The following is a 20,559-nucleotide window of genomic DNA, read 5'->3' as shown; positions in this document are numbered from 1 at the left end:
ATTTATTCATGAGAGACACACAGAGAGAGGCAGAGACACAGGCAGAGGGAGAAGCAGGCTCCATGCAGGGAGCCTGACGTGGGACTTGATCCCGGGTCTCCAGGATCAGGCCCTGGGCGAAAGGCGGTGCTAAACTGCTGAGCCACCCGGGCTGCCCCCCAGTATCATTTATACTTCCTTTTTGCCTTCAGTTGGATGTAGAGTAAAACTTTTTATTGTAATTTACCCCTTTTAACCAGATAGCATGCTTCTTAGGGTTAGTGATTGTAAAAGCAAACAGACTTTGTATTTGAGTACATACATGTTAGTTGGTATTCTTTTAACGATCTTCAAAAATAATTTTTATCAGCTATTCCTTGAGCGAGAACGAGCAGCCCAGTTGGCAGAAAGTAAAACAGATGAATTGATCAAAGATGCTCCCACCACTCAGCATGATAAGAGTGGAGAGTGGCAAGAGACAAGTGGAGAAATACAGTGGGTATCAACTGAAAAGACTGATGGTACAGAAGAGAAACATAAGAAGGAAGAGGACGATGAAGAACTTGACCTCAATAAAGGTACATTTATTTTAAGTAGTGTATTCGAATTGAAAATGTTTTCTCCCTCTGCAACATATTTTTAATTTGTGTGTTGTCCTAATCTTGAAATTATTTTCCGGTCTCTCTAGCTCAGTGCAGACAAGCTTTAGTATCTCAGTGCACGTAGGAATTCTTCGCCAGCTCCCTTGCAGTGAGGAAGGCACACTCTAGTGCAGGAAAGGTCTGCCTTTCCTTCCTGCTCTGGCCTTTCTTTACTCACCTGAAAAGAGAGTGATGGAAAAATAGGATTCCTAAAGGTTTTCACGGTTTTGACATTTTGAGATTCTTTTATGAGCCTCACTTTATAAATTGAGATCTATTATCATAAATTACAGTAATAGTTCTCAAATGATATGTAGAAGCTTGCAAGCACAGTAAGGAAAACACTGACGGAGACATTACATTTATTATCTGTTGTCAGCAACTGGTATTGGATTTCTGTTTATGCAAGTACTGCAGGATAACCATTTGTAACCTTGTCACTCAAGTTATGAAATTAAATAATATGTTTAGCCTCACCAAATTAGGAAGCAAGTCCCAGCAAATGTCTTTTTCTGAGCCTAGTCTCTTTCTCTTATGCCCACTGTTCCACTAATGCCATTAGTTCTAATATTGTAAGAAATTGCCATTCTATTTTCTTATCAAGTGTTCATGTTTTCTTTGGCATAATATTTTTGGTTGCTTAGCAGTTTTTTATACTAACAGTTTTATTGGGGTGTTAGCTTGTGAGGACTGCTATAACAAAGTACTGTAGACTGAGTGGCTTAAACAACACAAATGGATTTCCTCACAGTGTCAGGGTTGGTCTCAGGCTTGTCTCTCCTTGGAGTGTAGATGGATATCTTTGGCCTTCCCTCTGTGTATATCTTTGTTCTGATCTCCAGTTATGAGGATAGCAGACAGATTAGGACCCACCCCAGTGACCTCATTTAAACTACCTCTTGAATTAAACACCCTAGCCAAATGTGGTCATACCCTGAGGTACTAGGGGTTAGTAGCTCAACATATGCAGGGGGTGGGGCCAATGTTCAGCCCATAACAAGGTCAAATTCACCCTTTTAAAGTAAACAATTGAGTAGTTTTCAGTACATTCACAAGATTGTGCAACCATCACCACTGTCTAGTTTCAGAACATTTTATCCCCGCCCCCGCCCCTCCCCGCCAGAGAAAACCCCTACCTGTTCAGTGGCCATCACCCCCTGTTCTCCCCTCCCCAGCCAGTGGCAACCACTAATTTTGTCTCTGGATTTGCCTATACTGGACATTTCATGTAAGTGGAATAATCTGTAGCCCTTTGTGACTGGCTTCTTTCACTTAGCCTAATGTTTTTCAAGGTTCATTCATGTTATAACATGTTATTAGTACTTAATTCCTTTTTATAGCCAAATAATGCTCCACTGTTGGTATGTACTACACTTTGTTTAGTCATCAATTGATGGATGTTTGGGTTGTGTCCACCTGTGGCACTTAGGATGCTGCTGTGACATGGCATGCATGTACAATTTTTGTGTAAACATATTTTCACTTCTTTTGGGTATATACTTAAGAGTGGAAGTGTTGAATTATTTCTTAACTCAGGATTTAGCGTTTTAAGGAACTACCAAACACTTTTCCAAAATGACTGCTTCATTTAACATTCCTGCTGGCCACGTATAAGGGTTCTGGTTTCTCCAAATCCTTACAAATAGTTATTTGTCTTTTTTATTTTAGCCATCCTAGTGGGTGTGAAGGTATATGTCACTTGATTTGCAGTTCCCTGTTGAATAAATTGTATCAATATCAAGCATGTTTTCACGTGCTTATTGGTCATTTACATGTCTGTCTACGTTGTCTCTTCATTTTCTTGATGTTGTCTTTTGAAACACAAAAATTTTAAGTTCGATGAAGTTCAGTTTATCTTATTTTGTCAGTTTTGGTTTTGGTATGGTATCTAAACAGCCATTTCCTAACCCAAGGTCATAAAAAGTGAGTCCTGTATTTTTGTCTAAGAGTTTTATGGTTTTTGTGCTTATATTAAGATCTTTCTTCCCATTTCAGTAATTTTTTGTTAATTTATTTGGAAATCCCATTTTCTTAGTACCATCTATCAGTGTTCAAGCAGTTCTGAAGAAAAGATAGCTAACAGAATTTTTGGTGTTATGGGGTGGAATTGGTTTTTTATTTGTTTAGGTGGTATACTGTTATAGTTCTTTGTTTAAATATTCTCAGCCCTTCAGCATGCTGGCAAACACATGGAGGATTGCATTGTGGCCTCATATACAGCACTACTTCTCGGGTGTCTCTGCCAGGAGAGTCCAGTAAGTAATAGTTCTGTGTTGTTTTATGTGTCTTAATAAGATTCCATTGTGACTTCATACCATTACCTAATTAACTTACATTTTATGTATTTTCCGCCCTCATGTTAAAACTTTCACATATTTGGTGAATTTTTAAAAATGTATTTAATTATTTGGTAAATTTTAGAAGTACATTCCAAAATAATAATTTGGTTTATTTATATATATTTTTTAAAGATTTTATTCATTCATGAGAGACACAGAGAGGCAGAGACACAGGCAGAGGGAGAAGCAGGTTTCCTGGGGGGAGCCTGATGTGGGACTCGATCCCAGGACCCTGGGATCACGACCTGAGCCAAAGATAGATGCTCAACTTCTAGGCCACCCAGGTACCCAAAAGTAATTGGGTTTAATGAGAAAATTTTTTTAAATTTTATTTATTTATTATATTTATTATGATAGTCACAGAGAGAGAGAGGCAGAGACACAGGCAGAGGGAGAAGCAGGCTCCATGCACCGGGAGCCCAATGTGGGACTCGATCCCGGGTCTCCAGGATCGCGCCCTGGGCCAAAGGCAGGCGCCAAACCGCTGCGCCACCCAGGGATCCCGGTTTAATGAGAAAATTTTTGATTGATGGATGAATCCATTTACATGGCTTCAGTTGAAGTAAAAACATAAAACCTGTGCTCATCTGGCTTAAGATGGAAAAGTCTAGCAGTCTCAGTGATACTGTCAAGGAGTCAGAAAATTTGTCTTTAAACCCTACTCTTGGGGCGCCTGGTGGCTTAGTTGTTAAGTGTCTGCCTTCGGCTCAGGTCACGATCTCAGGGTCCTAGAATCTAGCCCCACATCAGACTCCCTGCTCAGGGAGTCTGCTTCTCCCTTTCCCTCTGCCCCTTCCTTGTGCCCACATTCTCTGTCCTAAATAAATAAATAAAATCTGTAAAAAACAAAACAAAAACATTCTCTGATTGTTGTCTTGTGCTAGGTCTCCTTCTGGCCCCATGCTGGCACTGGCTACATGTTAAATAATGTCAGATGAAAGTGGCCTCCTCTTGTCTTTAAGAGCAGTGCTTTTTTTCCCCCCTAGAATCCCTCCACACCCACTGTGCCAAGTAGACTTTCCCCTTATCTTGGCCAGCATTGGCTCACCTGGCTTTTGTTTAAACCACTTACTGGCAAGGAAAATGGGATTACTATGTGAGATTTAGATTATGATGATTTAACTAGATGTATTAGTGTCCAGATGGTGAGGCTGAGTCAGCATGGAAGTGGATAGTTCTGGCTACTAGGACAGTCATTGGGAAGACTTTTTTTTTTTTTTAAGATTTTATTTATTTATTCATGAGAGACACAGGCAGAGAGAGAAGCAGGCTCCGTGCAGGGAGCCCGATGTGGGACTTGATCCTGGTTTTCCAGGATCACACCCTGGGCCTAAGGCAGGTGCTAAACCACTGAGCCACCCAGGGATCCCCTAGGAGGACTTTTTACAGGAAAGGTCTAATGGAAGAGCCAAAATTTAAAATAAAGGAGGTTCTTTTCCTTAGGAGCCAAGGGTATTCAGGAGGCAAGAATGGAACTCTATTCTATAGTGAAAGGGTTAGCTTCTCTTCTGTGTTAAGTTTTTTTTTTCTTTTTGTCTCTTCTATATTTATATTATAGTCAAGCTCTGATCGAATGCATAGTAGCCTGCTCCATTGTGGCCCTTGCTGACACCATCGCTTTCAAGAACAAGACCAAAGTTCTCATCATGATTGTGGAGGGCCCTGCAGGATCTTTATCCCCTTTCCTGGAATCTTTTCAGTTCAGTCCTTTTCCTTAAATTCAGAGACCTTTCTTTTTTCTTTTTTTTTTTAAGGTTTTATTTATTTAGTCATGAGAGAGACAGAAAGAGGTGGAGAAGCAGGCTCCCTGTGGGGAGCCCGATGCGGGACTCATCCCAGGACCTGGAATCATGCCCTGAGCCGAAGGAAGATGCTCAACTGCTGAGCCACCCAGGTGGCCTAAATTCAGAGATTTTAAGGGCAAATGAGAAGCACACATCAAGCAAAGGGGAAAGAGGAAGAGGCAGGTGTCCAAAAAAAAAAATAGGCATACTATTTAAATTTAATGATTTTTAGATACTCTGTTTTGCACACACCCTAGTTTCAGTTATGTTCTTTCTTAAATATTGGGTCTAGACATTAACTTGTGATTCTAGCACATGTGATTTATTTTTGGTCATTTTTCTCATGTTAATAAATTCCTATTCGTGTATATCTCTTTAAAGAGATCATAAATTGTCTTTAAGTTCTAGGAAATGTGAATTCATAGAACTCTAATGTCTTTATTGCCTTGGGGGGGAATCATTATGATTAACCCCAGAAAAACTAGCTGATACACAAAATGGAAAGGAAATTGATTTGCCGAATGTATAAGTGGAAGAGAGATGAGACAAGAAAGCAGATGGTTGGGGATCCCTGGGTGGCTCAGCAGCTTAGCGCCTGCCTTCGGCCCAGGGCACGGTCCCAGAGTCCTGGGATCAAGTCCCACATCGGGCTCCCAGAATGGAGCCCGCTTCTCCCTCTGCCTGTGTCTCTGCCTCTCTCTCTCTCTCTCTCTCTCTATGTCTATCATAAATAAATAAATAAATAAATATTTAAAAAAAAAACAAAAAAACAAGCAGGTGGTTGTACTATAGTAAATGATGCTTTATGGTAAAGGGCTGCATGCTTATGCCCAGGATTCCCTGTGTCATCTTCCATTGCACATCATGGATCTGGTGAATTGCATTGGTCAATCTCCTCACTGGTCTTTGTCTTTCTTGCTTTCTTGGCTCCGTTCCTAAAATCTTGGACACTGCCACCATAGATAACTTCCTTAAGAGCACATCTGACCACTACTCTTCCCAGTCTTTCTTAGCTGACCATCGTTTAGGGAATCATGAACCTTGTTTTAGTACTACAAGTAAAACTTAATAAAACTGCTTCTGTGTTTTCTAAATCTGTCATACCCGTTGGGTACTTTCTAAATTTCCCAAATAGGCCATGCCATTTCTCATTTTTCTTTTTCCTAAGTTTATTTAAGTAATCTCTATACCCAACATGGGGCTCAAACTCACAATTCTGAGATTGAGTTGCATGCTTTTCTGAAAGAGCCTCTCTCATTTTTTTTTTTTAACCTGCTGCTGTTTAAAAACACGTGCTATGACTACCTTCCCATGCCAGCCACTGTATGCTGCATTCTGTGGAGTATTGATAGGAAAAGGGTTTGCTTATTGAGGATTTCACTCGAAACCTAGGGTCTAATTTATTCTGTATCATAGCAATATACTTTTCTACTGAGCAGCCTCCATGGTCACCATAGCTACTGCTCTTCCCACCACCATGCTGTCATGCTGCCTTCCTGGAAATTGGTTAAAGACATTCTTAAGCCCAACTTTCCTTTAGCTCTGTAGTTTTCATTGGGACTGCCCTTATTACATTCACCTCTTTGGCATAATTTTTAAAGCATTTTGTAAAATCTGTGTGCTTGGGGCACCTAGGTGGCTCAGTCAGTTGAGTATATCTCCTTTTTGCTCAGGTCATGATCTCAGGGTCCTGGGATCGAGCCCCCTATCTGGCTCCCTGCTCAGTGGGAAGCCTGCCTGTCTCCCTCTCTCTCTGCCTGCTGCTCCCTCTGCTCGTTTTCTGTCAAATAAATAAATCTTATCTATATATACACTGTTTTAGCTGCAAGATTAACTCTGTAGGAATAAATATGTACTCTAGCTCACAGCTAGGGACTGGTAGTGGCTTTAGATGGGAAGGTGGCTCACTTAGAATATGGGTGATTCATATTGCATAATGTAGTGTATGGTTACTTTAGTAACGTTGATTAGGTCTTTTCTGAAACTGTATTCTTACTATTATTTTGTTTCTTTATAATTTCAAAAGTTACCTGACATTTTTTTTTTTTTTTTTTAAAGGTATAGAATGGGCGCTTGGGTAGCTCAGTCGGTTAAGCATCTGCCTTCAGCTCAGGTTATGATCCCAAGGTCCTAAAATAATAAAATCCTAAAAAAAAAAAAAGAAAAAAGAAAAAGTAAGGCAGGGAGAGGTGCCTGGGTGGCTTAGTCATTTGAGCATCCGACTCTTGATTTTGTCTCAGGTCATGATCTCAGGTGCAGATCAAGTGGGGGCTTGATCTGCTCTGTAATGGAGCCTAAGATTTTCTCTCTTACCCTCCTCCCACCCCACCCCAACCCCCGTCAAAAATAAATAAATAAAAAGGGAGAGAGGGGACTGGTGGCAGATATCTTAAAAGCATAATATGTTATCTTCCTCCATGCCCCTATCAACAACAATCCAAAACTCCTCCCACCTTGTGGCCTGAAACTCGGGATAAATTTTCTTTTGTGCTTTTTGTTGTAGGTGAACATGCTTAAAAGAGCCTTTCGTTTTATTGTTTATGAACCTTTAAAACATTGAAAAAATATACGGAAATAGAAGAGGTTTTTTAAAGCAAGTAATATATTTTCCTTTAGCAGATTGGTTATAGATGTAGTTTGGCTGCTCCTCCTTAACCATGAAGGGCAACACCTAATGTCCTTTATTGACATTGCTGACTTTCTCTCATGAAACCAGTGTATCTTTGAAAATACCTAGTTAATTCCTAGCCTACATAGGAACATGAGAAGTCCATAAGCACCTGAGTATATCTCAGTTTCCAAAACACATACACTCAACAGTGCATTTTCTGATCTCAGGCATTTTTCTGTATATTTACAAAAATAAATATGGACACAAGTGTACCTTTTGCCAGTTTTACCTTTCTGAGGATGGGATGGGATAGAGAATGGACACACACACTTGTAGAGTTTTGGAGGGTGGAAAGGGAAATAACATGTTAACCAAGGAGTTCAAGGACCTCATAGAAGTTTGAAACAGGGTATGTGCCCAAACCAGCCACATTGTGCAGGGTGCAAACTCCTCTGTTTTCTGCCTCCTGACCAATATTTCTTTCATCTATTTCCTCAGATCAATGTGACCACTGTGCGAGAATATCTGCCAGAAGGCGACTTTTCAATAATGACAGAGATGCTCAAAAAATTCCTGAGCTTCATGAATCTTACTGTAAGTAACTTCTCTTGCAGTTTCTGTGGTCATAAATAGGATACATTAGTAACCATAGAAATTAAAATACTGTGTGGCCTTCGTGACTAGAAGCAAAAACAGGATTCTCTTTTGATGTGTTCTTTTTAAGATAATTTTTATTTATTTTAAGATTTTATTTATTTATTCATGAGAGACACAGGCAGAGGGAGAAGCAGGCTCCATGCAGGGAGCCCGACACAGGACTCAATCCTGGGTCTCTAAGATCAGGCGCTGGGCTGAACGCAGCGCTAAACCGCTGAGCCACCCGGGCTGCCCTCTTTTTAAGATATTTTTTAATACAATATCACTATATATGACCATAGTAATTATCAAAGCCACAATTTAATCTTAGTGTGTTTTGATTCATAGTGTTCAGTTTAGTGAAGCTAAAGAATTTAAGCTTTGATTTGATGCTTGTTAAAATTTGTTAAATATTAACTGTTACTTCCTCTCTACCCCACCCCCCCCTCAGTGTGCTGTTGGAACCACAGGCCAGAAATCTATCTCTAGAGTGATTGAATACTTGGAACATTGCTAGCTGCTTGCTTTACCTTTGCTTCAGGTGCTCGGTAATGCTGGAGCTATTCTTAGACAAAGAAAAGTCATGAAAGAAGTCCTTGAAGATATACCAAGAACATTCATCAGTATCATTCATGTTTGGATTTTTAAGGCCACCTGATTTCTTCGTCATGCATTCTGCATTTGCTAAATGACAGTTACTACATCAATCTGCAACTATCAAAAATGAGGGAAAAGGTTCAGGCTGTTAACAATTCCATGCAGTATTTAAATACACTTACTTTGGCAGAGTTTATACTCTCCCCTTGTTCTCTTGCTTTATTCTGGGCAAGTTGTAAGGGGAAAATTTGTGCTGCTGTTAGTGCAACTGCTGTGTATGTTGAGCCACTGTTGTCATGCCAGCCAGGTGCAGAGGCAGCTTAGCTACTGAGGTATCGAATGTTTTGAGGACATTCTAGACAACAGCTTAGTTCCTTTTTCAGGCTCATTTGCTTTTGCTTTTTGTTGAATGATTCCAATCGTAAATAAAGCTTTTAATAATTTTGTGAATTTTTTTTCTTTGTTGTTCCCTGAACTACTGTCTATATTTAAAATTAGATGGAATCCAAAGACACAAGGGATTAATAGTATATTTTTTTATTTTTCATTTGGTTTGGGTTGTTGAACTATTTTTCACTTTTGAGACCATGACCATATTATCATGCCATGATGAGTCATAGCTGTAGACACAAGAAAACCAACAACAGTTTGAGGGAATATTACATAAGATGATGTGCCCTGTTAAAGGATGAAGCAAAATAGACAAACCCAGGGTAGTTTCAGCTTAATGCTAGAGGAGGCTCTTGAAACATTGTGTTGAGGGAGGACCCTCTAGATATATTTTCTAATGTTCAGTACAATAAATATAAGGAAGCTAAAACACCAATGTGGAATTCATGTTTCCAGAAAATGTGTATATTCTTCTATAGAGTGACAGGATCAAATGCAAAAACGCAAAGCCTTAAATTGCTGGTTCAGAGAAAATCCTTTTTTTTTCCCCCATTCAGATTCTTAGTTCATAGAACAGTGTGTTTGGAAAACAGTCATGGAACACACAAAACACATTTTATATATTTAATTTCACAACATTGCAAATCTTTCTTGTGTTAATTATTGTTCAGACCACTGGTAAAACTTTTCTTTTTTTGTTGATTGGGCCTGAATACAGGCTTTCCAGAGATCTCTTTCATTAATACTTTTAAATACCTTTCGGGTAGTTATGTCATGTTTCTTCATTGGATTTGTAAAACTTGAAGCCATAAAAATATTAGTTTGGTGTGTATTGAGGAAAATAGCTAAAAGTCTAATTGTTACTCATTTAGACTTTGTTATTTCCTTGTATAAAGTGACAAATCGGGGCTCTTGTATCAGTGCCAGCTGTAATGTTTTTTAAATGCAGTGGCTGCCTTCTATTGTCTTCCTATTTTTGATAATGCAGATTGTTGGGAAATCTATAAGGAAGTAACTGATTCCAGGCAAATTGTTTTCTTCCTCCTACCCACCCAACCCCCACCCATCACCTTCTAACAGCATAGTTATGCCAGTGTAACTTGGGAAAGATTGAGGTCTTATTTGCCCTGAGTATAAAAGCTAGCTTAGCAAACTATTTTAAAAGTATATCAGTAAATGATATTCATAAATTGAATTAGTTAGATATATTTTGTTTAAAAAATTTAAAGTGCATTGATATTTATTAATCATTGGATTTAGGAAAAGGAACAGATTTCTGGTAAAACTGACATGCGGCAGATGGTAAAGAATATTATAAAATGTTTGGATGAGAACAATCAGGGCGAACTACATTTTTCTGTTACACTGGTAATCATTTGAGAATTGATTTACCTCAGTGTTTAACAGTTTTTTGTTTTGTTTTGTTTTTTAAATAATAACTAATTGTCAAGCACTGATAGAGATGCAGACTTTGGTGGGGGGGGGTGGGGGGAGAAATCACCTCACCAGCTGCAGTGCATTTGTGTGTTTTTAACCCTCAGAGAACTCTGCATTTTAGGGTACTTGAGGCTGACTTGCAAATTAAAGTTTTAAAGTAACCTTTTTTTCCATTGTAAATATTTCTGTAAATACTACCAATTGGAAATTAGAACAGTAGAGTACTTTTCTGAATCCAATCCTATTTTTATTTTATACAGTATTTCTCAGCTGTGATCTTTGGAGCAAAAGCCAACGGCAGGAAAAAAAAATAGTTTGTACCAGTTTCATGAAGTATGTCTTTGGGTTTTTGTAAATAATTTTAACTCAAATAAAATTGCTACTTTCAATACACATGTTGTCTTTAACATAATCTATTGAACTGTTTTTGATGAAGAAATCTCATGAACTTGATATAAATAAGGGGAAACGTGATGTGTACGTGAATTTCCCTTCAACATACATAAAAACCATTTTTTGTTAAATGTTATGTACTTCTCCATGTTTTTAATACTTCTCTGAATATGTTGACTCTCAGAAACTCAGGTTTATTAAGGATGGTGATTTTCTGCTTGTATAGTTATGCCCTTGATGTGTTAAGTTAGTTGCCTTAGTCTTTTTGCCCCTCTGAATATGACCCAAGACTTCTTTGTTTTTTATTTTTTTTACAGCTGCTTTTTAGTTTTTCACTTTTCTTGTCAGACTCTTAAGTTTCCCGCACGGAATACAAGTACATTCCTCGACCTCTCCTCACTGCTTTTAATCATAAAACTAGATTGAAGGGCGTCTCCTGTGAGTTCCCCTCCACTCTCCCTTCTTCCAGACGTAAACACAGTGTATCACCATGTTTTAAGAGTGCAGGCTGTGGATTTACAAAGACCTAAACCACACATACATTTGGAAAGCAAGTGCCGATGTGTTAGAGCAATTTCCCAAACTAACTTTTAACCTGCCTACTCAGCTAGAAGATGGGGTTCCTGCTTGCTTCAGAGTTGTGAAGACTCAAACTGCGTGAGAAGCAGTAGCAACGTGTTCCAAATGCAGGTCTTGGTAAATGTTAGCTTTCACCAAACAATTGTTTGGACTCTAAGTAGTTTATACTTGGTAGACTAATAATTTAGAGATAAACATAATAATCCCTAGAGCCAGTTTAAAAAAATGCAAAGACGTATAGGTAGAGCTACTTACAATAAAAATTCGACAGTGACAAATATTTCACTAACAAAAGGAAGATGGGGCAAGAGTAACAATGAGAAAAATAGAAAACAAAAGTAGCAAGAGCAAATAGATTTTAAAAGAAAAAAAGCTTTCCTGCAAGACAAACAATATCCACTAAATCGAACAATACCAATAATTATGTTAAATGTAGGTATACCAAATACTCCAATTACAAGGCAGAGATCATCAAACTGAAAAAGAGACCTGCTGCATACAAGTAGTTTGAAAGAAAAAAGGATGGGGAGAAAAAGACCATACAAACACTAATCACAAGTTGGAGTGATTATTTAAGACAAAAGATGAATATTAGGCCTAAAAAGCATTTCGTAATAATAATTATGTCTGTGCACCTAGTGGAATTTTAAAAATACAGCAAAAACTAAAAGGTAGAACTAGACAAGGTCACAATCAGATATTTTAACTCTCCACCCCACCCCCCACGGCCCCTGGGAATTGCTAGGATATATATATATTTTTTTTAAGTCTGTAGGAAACAGGGACGCCTGGGTGGCTCAGCGGTTGGGCATCTGCCTTCGGCTCAGGGAGTGATCCTGGAGTTCTGGGATCGAGTCCCACATCGGGCTCCCTGCATGGAGCCTGCTTCTCCCTCTGCCTTTGTCTCTGTGTCTCTCATGAATAAATAAAGAAAATCTTTAAAAAAAAAAAAAGTCGGGATCCCTGGGTGGCGCAGCGGTTTGGCGCCTGCCTTTGGCCCAGGGCGCGATCCTGGAGATCCGGGATCGAATCCCACGTCAGGCTCCCGGTACATGGAGCCTGCTTCTCCCTCTGCCTGTGTCTCTGCCTCTCTCTCTCTCTCTCTCTGTGTGTGACTATCATAAATAAATAAAAATGTAAAAAAAAAAAAAAAACGTCTGTAGGAAACCGTGATCTGAATGATCACCTACCTTGATATAACTGAAATTTATGGGACACTATTCCACAGTTCTTGGGATGTACCTGAAGCTTTCAGCAACACAAACTGCATGTTGAGTCCTAAAGCAAATCTTGACGTATGTATTTCAGATGACTGGAGCCTTGACCACAAGGACTTCTAGGAGACGTGTCAACATGTAGTACAATATGTAGAAAATAACATTTGAAAATCAAGTATACGTCTAACCTACGACTTATCACAAAGGAAATTCGTAGTTTGAGTCGAATGACAAAATACAAATTAAATCTATGGGATGCAGGTGAAACTGCTTAGAAGAAAATTAGCTTTAATGCTTAGGAAGAAGGCTTAAAATCTAAATACCTGAGGAAACTAGGGGGAGGACAAAAAGCAATTACACCCAAGTAAGCTGAAGGGAAAAAAAAAAAAAAAGTGGAAAGCAATAAAAAAAGTTAAAAGAAAACCCAGAAATTTTGGGCGCCTTGGGTGGCTCAGTCAGTTAAACATCTGCCTTCGGCTGAGATCATGATCCCGGGGTCCTGGGGGCCCTGTGTTGGCTCCCTGCGCGACACGAGTCTGCTCCTCCCTCTGGCCCTCCACCCTGCTTATGATCTATCACTGTGTCTCTCAAATAAAAGTCTTTAAAAAAAAAACAAATTTTACCAAAGCCAATATTCAGTTCTTTGAAAAATTAAATGGATAAACACTTAGCAGGACCAATCAAGAAAGAGAAGTCCCAAATTGCCAGCATCAGGAATGAAAGATGCAATATCAGTATAAACTCTATAGAGACATTTATTATTTAAAAAAATATATTTTAGAGCAGAGCTATGGGGGGAGGGGCAAAGGACGAGGGATGGGATCTCAAGCCAACTCCTGCTGCCGAAGGGCTGAACCCATCGGGCTGCTGGGCTGGATCTCACCAGCCTGAGCCGAAATCACGAGTCAGAAGCTCCACTGAGCCTTCCAGGTGCCCTGATCTACAGACATTTAAAAGGATAATATTCTGAGTTAAGCAATCAAGTTTTACAACTTAGACAAAATGAGCAAACTCCTTGAAAAACAAAATTTACTAAGATTGACTTAAAGAACCTGGGGCGCCAGGGTAGCTCAGTTGGTTGAACTGACTGGGTTTCAACTCATGGGTCCTGGGATCAAGCCCACCTGGGGCTCTGTACTCAGTGGGGTGTCTGCTTGATGTTCTCTCCCTCTGCTCCACCCCCACTCGCAATGTACTCACTCCTTGAGTGAATAAACCTTAAAAAAAAAAAAAGGGGTGAGCAGCCCCGGGGGGCTCGGGGTTTAGCTCTGCCTTCAGCCCAGGGCGTGGTCCTGGAGACCCGGGATCGAGTCCAACATCTGGCTGCCTGGAGCCTGCTTCTCCCTCTGCCTGTGTTTCTGCCTCTCTCTCTCTCTCATAAATAAAAAAAAAATATTTTCTTAAAAAAAAGGGAAACCTGACTTGTCCAATATCTAAAAAAAAAGCAAAAACAAAAAAAATAAATTTTAAAACATACAAATAGAAGTCAGATCAGTGACACATTGTAAAACATTTAAGAAAAATTATTATGAAAAAAACAAAAAAGAAAAATTATTATGAATCTTACATAGACTTATTGAGAAAGCATAGAAAGGATACCAAATCATGGTATAAGGCTTACCCATAAAACCCCTAATATTAAAGGAAAAGGGGAAAAAAGAACATATAGACCAACATTCCATGACTACAGATGCAAAATCTTTAACAAAATATTTAAAAATAAAATCCTTTAGTGTATATACAAAACAATACATCACAACCAAGTGAGATTTATCAAAGGAGTACAAAGTTGGTTTTACAGTCAGAATCAATGTAATAAATTATATCAACAAATTACTAAAATTTATGTGATCATGTTTACATAGAGAAAAGGTATGACAGTGCAGTACTCACTTATGATCCTAAAACCTCAGCAAACTAGTATATTGAAATTAAGATAAAAATCTAAAAACCATTTAAAAAAATCTAAAGACCAAACTGGGATTATAGGAGAACTACTAATCAGATAAAGAACATATATAAAAAGTGCTATTATATAATGTATAACATTTTACTCCTAAGATCAAGGCAAAGATATTCAATCTCAACACTTCTATTCTTTGGTTTTCTTAGACTAGAATTGAGAAACTGACCTAAAATTCACATGGAAATGCAAAGGGCCTAAAGTAATCAAAATAATCTTTAAGAATAACAAAGCTGTGGGGCACCTGGGTGAACCCAGGATCAGATGAGTTCCCCATGAGCACCCCCCCCCCCCCCCGCAGGGAGCCTGCTTCTCCCTCCGCCTGTGTCTCTGCCTCTCTCTCTGTCTCTCATTCATACACACATACTGATTTTTGGCAGAGGCACCAAAGCAATTTAATGTAGAAACTGTTCTAATACATGGTTCTGAAGGAACTGGATGTCAATTAAAACAAAAACGAAACAAAACCCTGACCGCCTACACCTTGTGCCAAACACAAACGTTAATAGCAGATGGATCATACAGACCTAAATGTAAAAGCTAAAACCATGAAGTTTCTGGAAGAAAGGATGAAGGACATATTTATTCATGATTTGGGGATCGGCAAAGATTTTTTTCAGATAACCAATAAAGGAAACAATGGGTTAGACTTCATCCAAATCAAAAACTTCTGCTTTTCAAAATATACCATTAAGAAATGAAAGGGCAAACCTCAGACTGGGAGAAAATACTCACAGATTGTATGTTTGACAAAGGACCTGCGCCCAGGAGAAAAAAACACAACTCAATAATAAAAACCAAACAATCCAATTTTAAAATGGGCAAAAATCCTGAGGAGGTGCCTCACGAAGGATGATATATGAATGACCAATAAATACTTGTAAAAGGGCAAAACATCTTTAGTCATCATTGGAGTGCAAATTTAAATTAGAAGATACTACTTATAAGAACAGATTTCAAAAAATATTAATACTGAATGTTGGCACAAACCAGCAATTGAAACTTTGGTGGGAACGTAAAATAACACCATTTTGGAAAAAATTTGGCAATTCCTTGTAAAATTAAAGATGCAACTGTCCCTCAATCCAGCATTTCCGTTTTGTCCTGAAGAAATGAAAACATTCAGTGGAAAAACTTGTGAAAAAATATTGATATCTACCATATTAACAATACCTACCACTAGAGGGGCACCTGGCTGGCCCTCAGTAGAGCGGGTGACTCTTCATCTCAGGGTCATGAGTTCGAGCACCATGTCAGGTGTAGAGATCGCTTAAAAGCATATGGCTAACACTGGAAAAAAAAAAAAAACAAATATCTGTCAACAGGCAATGTATAAACAAATTGTGATATATTCAAGCAATTGAATACTACTTAGCAATAAAAAAGGAATAAACTCCTCTTTCAATCAGCAGCATGGATAAATATTTATAATGCTGAAGGGAAGATGAGTAAGAAAGTGAATATGCTTACAGTCTGAATCAATTGAGGCAAAGTTGTAGCGTAGCCAAAACTAGTCTAAGGGAAAAACATTCACAAGTTTATTTAGTAGATAAAAAGTTTGGTGGAAAATACTACATGTTTAGAAATTTTAAAACCCATCTTAATAATTCATAGGTTAAAATGAAATTTTTTAAAAATGTAGAACTCAATAATCGCACAAATAAAAAGGATAAAAAAATTACAGGATACAGCAAAACAGGACCTAACAATAGATGTTAACGTCTATATTTGAAAAACAGAGGAGCTGAAAAAGTCTAAAACACAAACATTCCATTTTAAAGAGAGAATAAACCATTGATGAGTAGAAAGAAGGTAATAGAAATATTTTAAAATTTAGCCTCAAATTGATTATTTGAAAAGGATAACCTAACTTTGAGGACACTGACCAAGAAAGAAGAAATCAAGTATAATTTAAATATTAAATATAAAAATGCATAAGTGCAGGGACAAATTAAAAAGACATTAACTAAATGGTACCTGGCTGGCTCAGTTGGTGGAGTGTGAGACTCTAGATCTCAGTGTCCTCATTTCAAGCTCTACATTGGGTGTGGGGCCTACTTAAAATTAAAATTAAAATTAAAATTAAAATTAAAAAAAAAAAAAGAAGAAGAAGAGGGACATCAGGGTGGTATAGTTAAGTGACTGATTAATGGTTTCAGCTCAGGTTGTGATCTCAGGGTCATGACCCACATCAGGCTCCAGGCTCAGTGTGGCATCTACTTCAGATTCTCTCTCCCTTTCCCTCTGCCCCTCCCACCTATTCTCTTTCTAATAAATAAATCAATTTTTATAAAATATATTAACTGAAATAACAAAGATTAGAGGAGAAATAAATGAAACAGAGACTTTGCTTAGGGTTTTCTCTTTCATTGTAAGTAGGCTCCATGCCCAACATGGGGCTTGAACTCAGGACTCTGAGATTAAGAGTTGCATGCTCTACTAGCTGAGCCAGCCAGGCGCCCCTGAAACAGAGACTTTTGTTTTAATTCATTAACTAAGAAGATTTATTTATTTTAGAGAGAAAGAGAGAATGAGTGAAGGGAAGCGGCAGAGGGAGAGGGAGAGAATCTATGGTAGACTCCCTGCTGAGTACAGAGCCTGACACCGTGTTTGCCATGGTGCTCAATCCCACAGCCCCAAGCTCACTGCCCAAGCCAAAATCCAGAGTCAGATGCTAAATGGATTGAGCTACTCAGGTGTCCCTGAAGTAGAGACTTTAAAAAAAAATAGAAAAGATCAATGAATCTAGGAGTTTGTTCTCTGAAAGGATAAACAAACAAACAAATAAAAAAGGACTTGAATAAATAAAATCAACTATGGAGGAGGAATAAGCAACAATACCACAGAAATGTAAATGATTATAAAAGAATACTCTGAAAAATTATATGCCAACAAATTGAACAACATAGAAGAAATGCATAAATTCCTAGAAACCTATAAACTACCAAGAGTAATCAGGAAGAAATAGAAAATTGGAACAGACTGATTATCAGCATTGAAATTGAATCAGTAATCAAGACCAGGACCAGATAGATGGCTTCACAGGGGACTCCTACCAAACATTTAAAGAAGAGTTAATACCTACATTTTTTTTTTTTTTTAAGATTTATTTATTTGAGAGAGAGCATGCATGCACACAAGGAGGGAGGGGCTGTGGGAGAGAGAGAATCTCAAGCAGACTCTTTGCTGAGCATGGAGACCAATGCAGGTCTCAATCTCATGACCCATGAGATCATGACCTGGGCTGAAATCAAGAGTTGGATGCTTAACTGACTGAGCCACCCAGGTGCCCTGAGTTAATATCTATTCTTAAACTATTCCAAAAAAAAATGGAAGAGGAAGGAGACCTTCCAAATTCATTCTTCAAGACTAGCATTACCCTGATACAAAACCAGTCAAGGAAACTACAAAAAAAGAAAACTATAGATTAATATCTTTGAACATAAATGCAAAAATCCTCAACAACATATTGGCAAACCGAATCCAATAATACATTAAAAAAATTGTTCACCATGATCAAGTACGATTTATTCCAGAGATGCGAGGGTACTTCAATATTTACAATCAACAGGATACACTGTGTTAGCAATAGAAAGGATAAAAAACATATGATCATCCCGATAGACGCAAAGGAAGCATGTGACAAAATACAACATCCATTTGTGATTAAAAACTCTCAGCAAAATAGGCTTAAGGGAACGTATCTCAACATGATAAAGGCCATTTATAAAAAACCCACAGATAACATACTTAATAGTGATCAGGAACAAGACAGGGATGTACACTGTCACCACTTTTATTTAACAAAATACTGGAAGTCTAAGCTGCAGCAATAAGACAAGGAAAAGAAATAAAAGGCACTCATTTTTTTTTTCAGAAATAGGTGAAACTGTCACTATTTGCAGATGACATGACACTTTATATAGGAAACCCTAAGGGCAGCCCGGGTGGCTCAGCGGTTTAGCGCCGCCTTCGGCCCAGGGCCTAATCCTGGAGACCCGGGATCAAGTCCCACGTCGGGCTCCCTGCATGGAGCCTGCTTCTCCCTCTGCCTGTGTCTCTGCCTCTCTGCCTCTCTCTCTGTGTCTCTCATGAATAAATAAATAAAATATAAAAAAAAGAAAACCCTAAAGCCTCCACCAAAAAAACTATCAGAACTGATGAATGAATTCAGTAAACTTGTGGGATGCAGAATTAATACATAGAAATCTGTTGCATTTGTACACACTAATAACAAAGTAGCAGAAAGGGAAATTAAGAAAGCAATTCCATTTACAATTGTGCCAAGAATAATAAAATACCTAGGAATAAAGTTAACCAAGGTGGTGAAAGACCTGTACTCTGAAAGCTAAAAGGTCCCAATGATGGAAATTGAAGATGGCACTAACAAATCCAAATCCATGATTATGGATTGGAAGAATTAATATTGTTAAAAAGTCTGTACTACTCAAACCAATCTACAGATTCAATGTAACTGCCATCAAAATATCAATAGCATTTTTCACTTAACTAGAACAAAAATACTAAAATTTGTATGGAACCACAAAAGACCCTAGATAGCCAGTTTTAAAGTTATTTATTGATTTGTTTGACAGAGAGCGAGAGCAAGCGCGCACAAGCAGAGGGAGTGGGAGAAGGAGAAGTAGGCTCCCCACTGAGCAGGGAGCCCGATGTGGGGCTTGATCCCAGAATCCTGGGACCATGACCTCATCCAAAGGCAGATGCTTAACTGACAGAGCCACCCAGGTGCCCCACAGCCAAAGCAATCTTGAGAAAAAAATAACAAAGGTGGAGGTATCACAATCCCAGATTTTGATCACTGCTCGGCCTTTTGGCTAAGATCAAGTGTACAAGTTTATTTGAGATCTACTGCACAGATGTAGTCATCAAAGCACACAAACAGACACATAGATCAATGGAACAGAACAGAGAGCTCAGAAATAAAGGCATGCTTATATGGTCACTTAATGTACGACAGAGAAGGCAAAAACATACAACAGGGCAAAGACGGTCTCTTCCTAAATGGTGCTGGGAAAACTACGTGTAAAAGAAGGAAACTGGACCACTTTCTTACACTATATAGAAAATGTATACACTATACCCAAAAATAATTTCAAAATGGATTATACACATAAACTTGAGACCTGAAACCATAAAATTCCTAGAAGAAAACACAGGCAGTAATTTCTCTGACATTGGCCATAGCAACACTTTTCTAGATACGTCTCCTTGGGCAAGGGAGACAAAAGCAAAAATAAACTATTGAGACTACAGTTAAACAAAAAAAGCTTTTGCACTGCGAAGGAAACCATTGGCATAATGAAAAGGCAACCTTTTCCATCCTGAGTGGTAAAGATATTTGCGAGTGATATATCCAATAAGGGGTTAATATCCAAAATATTTAAAGAGCTTACACAAATCGACACCAAAGAAACAAAGAATCTGACTTAAAAATGGGCAAAAGGGGATCCCTGAGTGGCTCAGCGGTTTAGCGCCTGCCTTTGGCCCAGGGCACGATCCTGGAGTCCTGGGATCGAGTCCTGCATCAGGCTACAGGCATGGAGCCTGCTTCTCCCTCTGCCTGTGTCTCTGCCTCTCTATCATCAATCAATCAATCCATCTATCTATCTTTAAAAATAAAAATAAATAAAAATGGGCAAAGGCCCAGAATAGTCGTTTTTCCAGAGAAGACATACAGATGGCCAACAGACACGTGACAATATTCTCAAAATCACTGATCGTCAGAGAAATGTAAATCAAAATTACAATGAGATAGCACCCGTCAGAATGGCCACAATCAAAAGGAAAAGGAATAACAAGTGTTGGTGAAGATATGGAGGAAAAAAAAAAAGCAAAAAGCCCACCTTTGCGCTGCTGGTGGGAGTGCAAACTGGTGCAGCCCCTGCAGAAAACAGTGTGGAGGTTCCTCAGAAATATTAAAGATAGAAATACCACAGGATCCAGTAATTCTACTACTGGGTATTTACCCAAAG

General features: G+C 38.5%; 1 protein-coding gene across 3 annotated transcripts in view; it reads left to right on the top strand.

The window, feature by feature from the left end:
- Positions 1-10,807, top strand: part of WAPL (WAPL cohesin release factor) — an 81,573-nt gene extending 70,766 nt beyond the window's left edge. For all 3 annotated transcript variants that reach the window (XM_077895254.1, XM_077895253.1, XM_077895255.1), the window contains exons 16-19: positions 350-557; positions 2,787-2,875; positions 7,853-7,948; positions 8,442-10,807. In XM_077895254.1, coding sequence (XP_077751380.1) covers positions 350-557; positions 2,787-2,875; positions 7,853-7,948; positions 8,442-8,507 — 459 coding nt within the window. In that variant the 3' untranslated portion in view covers positions 8,508-10,807. The remainder of the gene's footprint in view (positions 1-349; positions 558-2,786; positions 2,876-7,852; positions 7,949-8,441) is intronic.
- Positions 10,808-20,559: the final 9,752 nt, after the last annotated feature.

Source organism: Canis aureus, chromosome 4 (genome assembly GCF_053574225.1).
Source record: "Canis aureus isolate CA01 chromosome 4, VMU_Caureus_v.1.0, whole genome shotgun sequence".
Taxonomy (NCBI): domain Eukaryota; kingdom Metazoa; phylum Chordata; class Mammalia; order Carnivora; family Canidae; genus Canis; species Canis aureus.
Note: the sequence above shows the minus strand (reverse complement) of the source record. Positions and strands in the feature narration are given on the sequence as shown.